At 35.1% G+C, this 13,008-nt stretch overlaps 1 protein-coding gene across 11 annotated transcripts in view; it reads right to left on the bottom strand.

Moving 5' to 3' along the window:
• The window catches only part of prom1a (prominin 1a), a gene marked incomplete at its 3' end in the record, with an annotated part of 56,887 nt that overhangs the window by 7,580 nt on the left and 36,299 nt on the right, over positions 1 to 13,008 (bottom strand). For 8 of the 11 annotated variants that reach the window (XR_013823538.1, XR_013823539.1, XR_013823540.1 and 5 more), the window contains 14 exons: positions 9,776 to 9,896; positions 8,585 to 8,648; positions 8,417 to 8,506; positions 6,780 to 6,997; positions 6,570 to 6,644; positions 5,921 to 5,984; positions 4,804 to 4,963; positions 4,137 to 4,289; positions 3,909 to 4,032; positions 2,998 to 3,101; positions 2,557 to 2,641; positions 619 to 765; positions 426 to 497; positions 197 to 289 (listed from right to left, as the gene is read on the bottom strand). Coding sequence is in view for 6 of the 11 variants with exons in the window: in XM_079892948.1 (XP_079749074.1) it covers positions 197 to 289; positions 426 to 497; positions 619 to 765; positions 2,557 to 2,641; positions 2,998 to 3,101; positions 3,909 to 4,032; positions 4,137 to 4,289; positions 4,804 to 4,963; positions 5,921 to 5,984; positions 6,570 to 6,644; positions 6,780 to 6,997; positions 8,417 to 8,506; positions 8,585 to 8,648; positions 9,776 to 9,896 (1,570 nt within the window). Of the gene's footprint in view, positions 1 to 196; positions 290 to 425; positions 498 to 618; positions 766 to 2,556; positions 2,642 to 2,997; positions 3,102 to 3,908; positions 4,033 to 4,136; positions 4,290 to 4,803; positions 4,964 to 5,920; positions 5,985 to 6,569; positions 6,645 to 6,779; positions 6,998 to 8,229; positions 8,254 to 8,416; positions 8,507 to 8,584; positions 8,649 to 9,775; positions 9,897 to 13,008 lie in introns of all 11 variants that reach the window. The other 3 variants (XR_013823542.1, XM_079892947.1, XM_079892944.1) reach the window with 1 other exon arrangement.

A 13,008-nucleotide genomic window follows, 5' to 3' on the forward strand; every position in this document is an offset into this window, starting at 1 on the left:
ATAAATCACGTTGAATGTGTTAAGGAAAATTAAAAAAGATCATTGAAAATCAGACAGGTGCGAACGGCAATATGAACATTATTCAGATGCTTTTCATTTGCAATCAATCCAACAGAATGGAACTGATTCAGCAGAACCATTCATGAATAAGGAGGTAGAAAATCAAAAGAGAATCTATGAGACAGGAATAGATTACCATGGACTGCTCCAGCGGGATGACTTGCTGGATGTGGATCTGCCTTATTGTGTTAGCGTGTCCCTTTAATGAAGTCTGCAAGGTCCCTTTAGACTGCAAAAGAAAGAAACAGTTATTATTAGAACAGAATAGAATATTAGTTATTCACATTGGTACTAACCATGAGAGTGAATTTCATGTAATACCAAAAATTATTACATTTTATTTGAACCAAAAATAAATATCTTACCAACTGATCAGCTTGAGCATCAAGTTGACTGGCGAAATCAGCTAGATCAACACGAGTCACTCCTTTATTAACCTGGAAGATAAACAGAAGCCACAGGACACAGTTTCTCTCTAATCTTGGACTGTACATGACCAAAGCCTGTGGTGCAAAGTTTCAATCAAAACGTGTATGTGCTTTTATGTATGTTATGTACCTCCTCCAAATAAGCAGCAAAGTTAATCTCATTAATGCCAGTTTCAGTAAAGCTGATAAGATTCTGTTTGCCTTCTGACTCCAGAAGAATGATGCCACGTAGGTCCACCTTCATCCCTTCAAACTTCTTCGACACATCCTTGGAGTACTGCAGAAAGAAAAGAGGCTCTGTATATGATTCTGACATGAGTCTAGGAAATTGGTATGGGTTGTAATATTCTAGAACTAACCAGTGGGACCCCGAAGTCAAGACCACTAGTAAATAAAAACACTTTGCAATAAGGTTCCATTTGTTAACATTAGGTATTAATTGCATTAGTTAAGATGAACTAACAGTGAATAATTCTTCTAAAGCATTTATTAATCTAAGTTGATGTTAATTTCAGTATTTACAAATACATTATAAAACTCAAAAGTCGTATCAGTTAATATTATGTAATGGACCCGAGTTAACGAACTAACAATAAACAACTGTATTTTTGTTAACTAACATTAACAATGACGAATAAATACTGTCACAAATGTATTGATCATTGTTAGTTAATGCATTAACCAATGTTAACTAATGGCACCTTGTTGTAAAGTGTTACTATAATAATAATAATAATAATAATAAAAAAAAAAATGTATATATATATATATATATATATATATATATATATATATATATATATATATATATATATATATATATATTTTTTTTTTTTTAGGTACTTATTTTTATTATTTACTAGTGGCTCAGACTACATATATATCTATATTTATTTTGTGTATGAGGGCTGTTAAACGATTAATCGCATCCAAAATAAAAGTTTGTTTTTACATAATACATGTGTGTGTACGGTGTATAATTATTTTCTATATATAAATACACACACATGCATGTATATATTTAATAAATATTTGCATGTATATACTGTGTATATATATTTATATTATATATAATTTATATTATATATAAATATTTTATATATAAATAACACATTTTCTTAAATATATATATGCATGTGTGTGTATTTATATATAGAAAATAATTATACTCCGTACACAGACATAAATTATGTAAACACAAACTTTTATTTTGGATGGGATTAATCGCGATTAATCGTTTGACAGCCCTAGTATGTATATATATATATATATATATATATATACATACATACAAAATAAATATAATAAATACATTATTATTATTATACATGATTTATTTGAGATGATCCAAAGAACAAAAACATCTGTCTGTATAATGCAGTTCACAAGATTTTCTTTATTTTATAAAATGCTAACATTTTCCATTCGATGTGGTCTCAGATTTTTTGAATCCTACGTGACAATGGATCAAGAATGTTGGCTTGCAGGATTTAAACTGAAAACAAAAATCATTATGAAATGAAGGCATTTATAGACTCTGTATATAAAAGTTTCAAATGAAATGTTTTGAGATATTCTGCCAATTGCAGAGAACAGAGAGAAAAACAACTAACACTGGATTGAAAAAACTTCCTGTTCTTTCTGACCAACCACACCACATCAGAGCTCTTATAAAACTGTATTTCACATGAAATATATCTAAAGTTGGCAGAAATCTGCAAGAAAAGAAAAACATGTATCATCTGCTTCAAATAAGACTGACTCATCTGAATCTAATATCTGCTTTCTTGTAAATGTGTGTATGTGTGCATTTTAATGCAAGAACTCATAGTCAACTTAAATTTGTCCCAACAACCAAACTGGTTAGATAGTTATTAGTTCACACCTAGCACTCAAAAATGAATTAAGAAGTTTGCATCTCACTCATTAAACATTTCAATATACCCTCTTCATAATGGCATCTGGTGTAAACAGTAACATCACTAATCTCAGAGTGGGACTTTGAAAGCTAGTGCATATTTAGTTGTGATCTGCGTGTTCACATGAGCTAAGCTTTTGATCCACTCACCACACTGGTGTTAAAGAAGGCTGAGATGTTGAAGATCTTATCCAGATGAAAAGCTGAGTAAATCCCTCTGTTGTCCTTACAATTACTGAGAAAGGAGAGAAAAAGGAAAAGCATTCAAAACTTACTCTGCTGCCATCTGCTGGACTTCAAACAAAGACAATTCTGTTGTAAGATGGCTCAGAAAAGTTAGTTCTGAGAAAATGTCAAGCATCATTTGTTTGCATATGCCATTTGAGTTCATATTTTGTTTTTAGTGCACTAAAATTCATACATTTGTCCAAATCATTTTTGGACTGTTATATACATGTGGTCTGTTTTGTTGAGTTCAACATTTGAATATTTTGAAATAAAAATCCTTACAGCACTTAACAGCACTTTAAAACAGTAGTTATGAGAGTAATGTAATTGTTCTGTTTTATTAGATATACATGAAAAGGTTACCTGTAGAGAGAATAAGCTGTAAGGTCCATCTCAGGGTCATTGTACAGGTATCCTGGTATGAAGTTTCTCCAAGCAGAGTTGACAAGGTTGGGCGTATCTAACACCTACATACAACATGATCACACTAAATGAGACAGATCTTTTCCTTGTATTTATTTGTCCTGTATTTTACTAAATTAAAACTAATTTTAATGGAATATAATATAATATAATATAATATAATATAATATAATATAATATAATATAATATAATATAATATAATAGGTAACACTTTACAATAAGATTTTATTCATTAACATTAGTTAACTAGATTAGTTAACATGAACTAACAATAAACAATGCTTCTACTGCAGTTATTAATCTTAGTTATTGTTAATTTGAGCATTTACTAACACATTATTAAAATCCAAAGTTATATTTGCCAGCATTAGTTAATGCACTGTGAACTAACATGAACAATTTTAACTAACATTAACAAAGGTTAATACATTTTTTACAAATATATTGATCATTATTAGTTTATATATTGAGTAATGCTAATGAGTCCTTATTGCAAAGTGTTATATTAATATATAATATAATATAATATAAAATGTATTTGTATTTTATTTTAATCTAAGGGGAATGTTGAATTGAAAACATGAACATGAATTTCAGAATGCAAAAACATCTGACTGTCAGTTCACATGATCAATGCTGCACATTCATTTATTCGAGTAGTGACCTAGAAAAATGCAGAATCTCAAGTTATCCTTAATAATTTTGCATCATAACTTAAATGTTTTCGCATCCTAAAACGTCCTGAATCCTAAAATCCTTTTTATTTCCTGGTTTTAAATGAAAAACATCAGATTTTCACAGTGGTCTCAGACCTTTATGCTACACCGAGATGCTGTGTTGTTTCTCTTACCTTGAACAGCTGTCGGGTTTGGAAGGGTTCACACACAAGCTTCTCAAGATTCCCCCCTGCCAAGAACAGAGCTGTTATCACTCCCATGAGCACCCAAGAGAACAGGAAGCTGAATCCCACACCACTGAGAGACACAGGAAGAGTGTGTGAATGAGTGAGTGCAGAAAAGTCTGTTTTATGCCGCATCCATTTGATGGGTTTAGAGACTGATATTACACTCAAACTCACGCCATGAGCAGGTTGCCTCCTGTGTTAGAGACACATCCACGTGTGGTTGGAGAAGCGTGCCTGTCAAATCCCAGAATACCACACAACAATCCCAGAAAATTGAAGGCGAGGATAAGCACAACCATACAGCACAGGGTAATACAACAGATCCACCTGAAGACAAAACATTATGAACAACGTCAAGGTCACATGGAAGACTTATTACCTCAAAAACAAAGAAGAGAGAGAGAGTTTGTGAAGGTTTATAATTCAATGCACTGTAATGCTACCCGTTTTTTTAGGTCGTTGCTCTATGAGTTTTTACTGAATTGCAATTTAAATACGTTCTTAGTATTACATTGCTTAGTAGGGGACATCAAATTTAACATTTAATTTAATTTTCAACAATAATATTGATCTGAACTGAGATGGACGATGACATCACGGTTTTCTCCAGAGCGGCTATATATATAAATGAACTAAATCATTAACTTTTTTACAATAAAAATGAAACATCACTGAACTTCCTTAAACTGGACTATGATGCTTTTTTCTTCTGGAAACAAACTTTGTTGCATTTTTTTCCTGTTATCTCTGTAAAGCTGCTTTGAAACGATCTGTATTGTAAAAAGCGCAATATAAATAAATGTGATGATGATGATGATGATGATGAGAGCTTGTGAAGTACCTGTAGAAATCCATCTGATCGATCTGTGGGTAGATGTCCTCGATCTGAGAGTGTGTGTGAGTAATCATTTTGGTGAAGTTTGTCAGAGAGCTGTGAACCGGGAAGAGCTTGGTGAAAGTGGTTATGTTAGACCCAATGTCTTCCAGCAGAACCTTCACCCCTACAGGAGAACAACCAGACACAACCGTATATTTAGTATTTGTCAAGTGCTTTTCATAATCTATGGTATTTTCAGAGAATTATGTTTTATTGTCTGTGTCTGGGTGAGCAAGCCAAAGGTGACGGTAGCAAGGAATAAAACTCCCTAAGATGTTTAGCTGGTGAAGCCCATCATCCTCAGGCCTGACAAAGAATGAACATATGCTAAATATTATCTAGGTACATATTATTTGCAATACAAGTCATGTGTTAATTAAATCAATTAAATGATTCAATTTTCACAATGGCAATGTTTAAATGATAACATTTTACAATAAGTTTAAATTAGCTAACATTAGTACAACTTTCTACAGCGTTTTTGAAAGAATCTTTTATTTGATCAAAAATACAGTAAGAACAGTAACATTGTGAAATATTATTACTATTTTGCTGCTTTATATACATTTTTTAATTTATTCCTGTGATGTCAAAGCTGAAATTTCAATTTTTTGTCTTCAGTGTCACATGATTCTTCAGAAACTACTCTAATATGCTGAGTTGGTGCTCAAGAAACATTTATTATCAATGTTGAAAACAATTATGCTGCTTAATATTTTGTGGAAATCATTTTTGATGAATAAAAAGTTCAAAAGAACAGTATTTATTTGAAATAGAAATTTGTAACAATATAAATGTTTTTACTGTCATTTTTGCAGAATAAAAGTATTAATTTCTTTAAAAAAGTTTTGGACAGTAGTGTACTAGGTTAACTTCAAATGTTAAAAATGTATTAGTACAGTATATGTAGAAATTAACATGAACCTAGATTAATAAATGGTATATAAAAAGTATTCTTCCTTGTTAGTTCATTTGTAAAGTGTTTAAATTTATTAAAAGTCGAAACATATTTTTACAAATTACTGAAAGGACATTCTGTATCTATCTTTGGGTAGATCTGAATTCTAATCTCTGAACTCACCTTCAACAATATTTCGGGTTTGATCTGTTACCATGGTGGGAGTGTCATTGAATGATGTAAACCCCTGTGTGGCACAGATGAAAAGCAAAGCAGATCATTCAAAACTGACCTTATTTATTTGTATATTTCTTCCTGATCTTGCTGTAAACAATTAAAAAAATGTCTTTGTAATTTTGTATAAAAAAATACTGAATGTACATATAATACTGTTCAAAAGCTTGGGGTTAACAACATTTTTTTTCATGTTCTCGAAACAAGTTTCTTATGCTCATCAAGGCTACATTTATTTGTTAAAAAATAAAACATATTTTATAATGTAATGTATTCCTGTGATGCAAAGTTGAATTTTCAGGATCATAACTCCAGTCTTCAGTGTCACATGATCCTTCAGAAATCATTCTAATATGCTGATTTGTTGCTCAAGAAAAACATTTCTGAAAGAGAAATCTTTTGTAATGGCTTTTTGATCAACTGAATGTGTCCCTGCTAAATAAAAGCTTCAATTTCTTAAAAAAAAAAAATACTGACCCCAAACTTTTGGATAAAATGTAAGTTTTGTCTCCTGTTGAATATCCTATTGTACTCTGAAATATAATACTTTCTGTCCTGAATCTATGCAAACACCTCATGTGAAATCTGGAAAAAGTACCTTTTCTACAATCTGGCTGAGATCCGTCTTCAGAACTTCATTCACTTTGTCTAACTGTTCGGTCACATCAGGCAACTAAAACAACAACAACAACAACAAAAAACAGTCATGCGTTTTGGTTTTCTGATTATTTTCTACTTTTAAAAAAGTTCTGTCAACCATTGTGGTAACACTACGTTGGAAAAAAAAGATGAGAAATCATTTTCATACCGATGAGTAGTTGGCTGCAATTTCTAGCCTGGGAAGGGTGATAAGCATATTGCGACAAATCTCCGACGAGCGCTGATCTTTGCAGAGAGGGTCGTTCAGGACGTTGCTAAGGCTGCCGCGCACCAGGCTGAGGTTAGCCTGCAGTTTGACTGTTCCTTCCTGCAAAGTCTCCAAGGTCAAACTCACGTTCTCTAGAGCATCCTTGGTGTCTCGCATTGCTAAGAGAGGGAACAAATGAGCAAAGAAACACAAATGAACATTCAAAATAGAGACTGCTCACGCTAACCAAGGCGCAAACAATTCTGAAGGATACAAAATTCACACATGCTTCTTTGATTTAAAGGTGACATATTATGCCCTTTTCACAAGATGTAACATAAATCTATGGTGTCCCCAGAATGTGTCTGTGAAATTTCAGCTCAAAATACCCCACAGATAATTTATTATAGCTTGCCAAATTTGCCTCTTTTTGGGTGTAAGCAAAAACGTTTGTGTGTGTCCCTTTAAATGCAAATGAGCTGCTGCTCCCTGACCTCCGTTCAGAAGATGGTCGATACTCCAGAAATAACAAAACGCAAACCTCACTCATCCAAAATCTCAGAAATAACCAGTAGCGGAGTGCAGCCTTACGGAGAGACTCAGGAAGATGTTGCAACTTTTAGGCGCACCTGGACGTTTCTGAATGGTTAGTGGATGCATTTATGTACGTAGTTGTGGAGTTACATTGATGCATCTCATCGACTTGCATGTACCGTCATGTTTAACTTTTAGACAAGTTGACACAATTCCCTGAGGTCTTTATAAGACAGTTATGACATTTTTTGGTCATATAGTGTTCTGTGCAGCAACGACAGAACAGTTTACATGCTTTGCTCAAACTTTTGCCATTGCGTTTGAAGTGGTTACACTGTTGTCGCTTGCGAAAACCAAACGGCGGCTCCGTGGGTGAAAACGTGCAGTTTAACCGGCGGTAAAATTATAATAAGATCCCCTTCCTACGTCAGAAGGGGAGCGAAATATGATCTTTTTATTTTTTGACATGCTTGCAGAGAAAGGCTTACAAAAACAAAGTTACTGGGTTGTCACTTTTCACGCTTTCTGGGTTGGTAGAAGCACCGGGGACCCGATTATAGCACTTAAACACGGAAAAAGTCAGATTTTCATGATATGTCCCCTTTAATAATGCTAAAATAAATATTATCCATTGAGATGAGAAGACATTGTTGGCTTTGCATCTTTCAGTGTAACCGTTACACTGACCGTTCATAACCGTTCAGATATCTTGGTTTTAAGACATGGGATGGGCAGGTTCCACCAAGGAAGGATAGAACAATACATATGGGAAAATAACTGGGCCAGGTTTTGTTGGGAAAGAAAAAGGAGTCAATCACAACTTTGTTACAGATAGAAGGTCACGGGAAGGACTAGTCAGGGTGTATTATCACTTTACCTTTAATGGCTTTCTCCACTTTGACTAACAAATCAAAGACAAAACAGTGAAATAAGACACTACCAAAACCAACGTATTGTATATCAACATTATATTCTCATGTGATATATGATATATTACAATAAACAGTTTTCCCAGAAAAGGTGAAAACAAGAGAAGAAAGAAAAAACCAAAGCGAGTGACATACTTCCAGTCATGCTGAGAGTCGCGTCGAGGGCGGGCTGCACGTCTTTTCCCAACTCCTCATGTATCCTTCCACCCAAGAGCAGACCTACATCTGAAGACACACCACAACATCAGTCCTCACATCAGAAACACCTTCTATTCCTCTAAAGAGGACCGGTAGCATACTTACTCTCCAGGTCATACAGCACATGGTGCTTCACGGTGTCATACTGAGAGATCAGGTAATCAATTTGCTGAGGAAGACATTAACACATCAATATATTTAGCTGTCAAGTCATCATTCACCAATAATAAAACATCTACTAAAAGAATACTTTCGGTCAATCGCAGCATTATGCAGTCAAAAATGTTCAGATCTCTAAACTGTTCAGTTGACCATTGTTTCAAGCAACCAGTTAACTATCTATCTATCTATCTATCTATCTATCTATCTATCTATCTATCTATCTATCTATCTATCTATCTATCTATCTATCTATCCATTAATCAATCAATCTATCTGTTCGTCCTTCTGTCTGTCTGTCTGTCTATCCATCCATCATCAATTTATCCATAAATCCATCCATCCATCCATCCATCCATCCATCCATCCATCCATCCATCCATCCACCAATCCATCCATCCATCCATCCATCCATCCATCCATCCATCCATCCATCCATCCATCATCAATTTATTTATCAATCCACCAATCCATCCATCCATCCATCTATCTATCTATCTGTTCATCCTTCTGTCTGTCTGTCCGTCTGTCTATCCATCCATCCATCATCAATACTAATCTATCATTCAATCTATCTATCCATCCATCCATCCATCATGAATTTATTTATCCATCCACCAATCCATCCATCCATTCATTCATCTATCTATCTGTTCATGCTTCTGTCTGTCTGTCCGTCTGTCTAGCCATCAATCAATCAACCAATCAATCAATCAATCAATCAATCAATCAATCAATCAATCAATCAATCAATCAATCAATCAATCAATCAATCAATCAATCAATCAATCAATCAATCAATCAATCAATCAATCCATCCATCCATTCATCATCAATTTATTTATCCATCCACCAATCCATCCATCCATTCATCTATCTATCTGTTCATGCTTCTGTCTGTCCGTCTGTCTATCCATCCATCAATATCTATCTATCTATCTATCTATCTATCTATCTATCTATCTATCTATCTATCTATCTATCTATCTATCTATCTATCTATCTATCTATCTATCTATCTATCTATCTATCCATCCATCCATCCATCCATCCATCCATCCATCCATCCATCCATCCATCCGTCTGTCCGTCTATCACAGTATAATAGTGTATGTTGGTTATGGTTGTATTACTCACTGCAGGGGTCTGATTGGCGAAGGTGTGCAGGTCTCTTAGGTTACTCTTCACCAGCCTCCTCACACTCTTCAGCTGAGAACTCAGGTTCTGATTGGCTGCATATGCACAAAGGACCCCTGCCCTGATGAATAAACAACACAAATTATATCAGGCCAGAAAAGGAAAAATGGGACCATATGTAAAAGAACATGTTCCCCTCAATGTGAATAGTTGTCTATGGCCGTAATCAAAAGCTACTCTCCGGAGTGCCAGTAGGGGGAAGCACTACAGCACAATTACAAGATGCATATTCCTCACAGCTGGGTGAGGATACTTCTGTTAGGATACATTTAATTGCCTCGCTTTGGGAATGTTCTCTTACTCTTGCATAGTTTTATTGAGAACTGTGAGGCAACATCATACTGCTGCAGGTCTATACAGGAAGACAGCACTTTTGTTATGCAACTCGGTGAATAAATCCAAAGGAACCTTCATCTGACACAGTTGGCAAAGCATTTCAAACAAACAAGGGTGACTGTGAGCTCTCCTTAATTAGACTGAGAGACACTTCAAGGAAAAAACAGCCCTTTATTAGTACCTATTGATGATTCACACATCCTAATTGGGCTTTCTTCATTTGGTATGCTCATGGCTACTGTGGGAGCAGCTGAACATTGGCAGCACCGTCTTCTATCATGCTAGGCTTTCACTGCAGTCTGGGACAAAAGCCATGATTGACTTATGCAACAATAGCGCAAACAGGAAGGCTTTTTGTCATGTTGCATCAAAATGTGTAGTCATTCTTTTGGTTTTGTTCACCAAATGTAATTGCACCATACAAAGAGGAATCAGTGGGTGCTGCTGCATATGAAGAGTATCAATGCTTCGACACACTCCTGATATACTCCTTAGGTTACTTTTTCAAAACTCTTCACACAGTGATCACAACAGCAGTCTATGTGGGCTAAACTGTGGATCATTTATCACTACTTTACCACGAAATGCATTGAATGATTACATATTTCAAATTACATAAATTCTTTTCTCACTTAGACACAAACAGCAAATACGCTATTCACCTACAGGCTAATTTGCACGTGTTTACATACTCTTTTCAAAACTGTTAGCCTAAACTTAAGTTCAAAACCTAGAATATTACAAAAATGAATAAGACAGACATTTTCTGCATTTCTACAGTAATACCATATTTAAACATATTATGAAATCTAAAAAATGAAATACTATCAAAACAATTAGATGTAGTTGAACACCTACACAGGTATTATTCAATTTCATTACCAACTATACAAAAGGAGCAACATGTGAATCATTTTGTCCTGTAACTTTTAACATGGACCATGTAACATATACTGCAGTGAATTTTAAATAGAGAGTGTCGTTCTTGTTTTGTGTTTTGCTCTTTCATTAGAGCAATAAGCAAACTGGCCAAATTTTAAGATGTGAAATCACTCACATGTGATGAATGTGCTTTATATGCAGATAGAGGGCATTGCAGAATGGTCTCAGGGCGGGAAACAAACCACAGACTGATAGAGAATCAAAATGGGTGGCTGGCTACAAAGCACCATTGTTTTCCTCTTTCTCACCCCCTTATTCCCCATGTCCTCCTCTCTCTGTCTTCACTGTGTGTTGGTAAGCTGCTATCTGCTCTGTTCCGTAAGGTCAGGGAAAACATAGCAGGCAATGAACAAAGAGGCTTTGAAGATGGCGAAATGCATTCCGCACAGAGGGCAATGAGATGGCCTAAAACTCTGCAGGGAACCTCATATGAACCAGCAAAGAGAAGTTTGAAAAAAGAAAATAAAGAAAATCTTTATTTTTTAAATATAAAATAATATACATACATACCTACATGTGTCGACAACAAGTGACAACGAGGTACAGATAGACAGTACCAAAAAAGTTAGTTTAAATAGTTTTTAAACTATTGTGTGGTTAACTACACCTGTATGATATTTCACCAATACATATTCCTCATTAAATCTTTCCTTTAAAGATGACTCTAAGCTCACTTTGGCATCATGGAGAAAATAGGCTTTATAACTTGGGTTGGTTCAGTGCACTGAAGAATGTCTCCATAGACTAATGGAGGCAGGAATCGCGTTACTTCCACAATGATCGCTGTATTCATCCAGACTGGACCCTGGGGCAGGTCCCACAGCGTCCCTGTCTATAAATGCCTCTTAAGGGGGTTTGAGGAACAGGGTGGGGGTGAGAACCTCCTTGACTGCCTCTTTAAACAGAAGATGACCCACCGGGTTTAATTTCACCCTGCCGTGAAGGCGTTCCAGGTCTACCTGTTGGTTCCTCAGTGCTCAACAGACCTGTAATGCGATCGGCCCACCACGACGACACCACCAAGCTACTGACCCAGACAAAGACAGCCACTGTCGACTGGAAAATGAGGGTCAGCCGTTTATTTTGGAATGCTGGATGGAAAGGATGTTTTAACTACTTTTCAATGAACTGAAATACTATGACTGCTAAATGAAACATATGCACTATACCAATCAAAAGTTTGAACACCTTTGACAGAATTTATATCACTGTATGTTATTTCAGTTAAACAACTGGAAATGGATGAATTGCACTGGATAAACAGGCAAGTGTGTCCAGCATACATGGGAACCTCTAGTTAAAAAGCATTTCCAGATGCACCTGAGGACTTTGAAGACGCTAAAATGTGAGATGGGTTTGATTTGTTCATTCAATGTTGGTCAATTTATAGAATGGAAATGAATTAACAAAGCAAAAACATTTTATATTTTATTGCTGATGACTATTATAATATAAAATGAGTCCAAATTTTTGGCCAGAAGATTAATAAAAAAGCATATTTTTTTCTTTCAAATTAGACTTCATATGTATTATTCCACAGGAAATTGAAATGTTCCTTTAAAGGTTTCCACAAGTTTTAAATTGAATATTTTTGTGGAAATGGATGTGGCAAGCCCCATGTGTGCAGTGAAAGTAGGCCAGATCTGGCGGGTAATTGAAGTGTGAGACAATCATTTCTCTTTTCCATTCAAGTGTAGGACAGAAGGAGGACACATGATTAACCACACAAACAAAAGCATTCTCTCTCCATTCTGTGCCACCAAAATATGGTGGGCGTTTTTCTTTGAGCTGAATAATACAGCTAAAATACTCATTATTCATGATCATAACTGACAGAAGACAACGACTGATTTTCATTTGTATTCGGTGGACTGATGACGGTAATATCTGATGAT

This window comes from Squalius cephalus, assembly GCF_949319135.1.
Source record: "Squalius cephalus genome assembly, chromosome: 14".
Lineage (NCBI taxonomy): Eukaryota > Metazoa > Chordata > Actinopteri > Cypriniformes > Leuciscidae > Squalius > Squalius cephalus.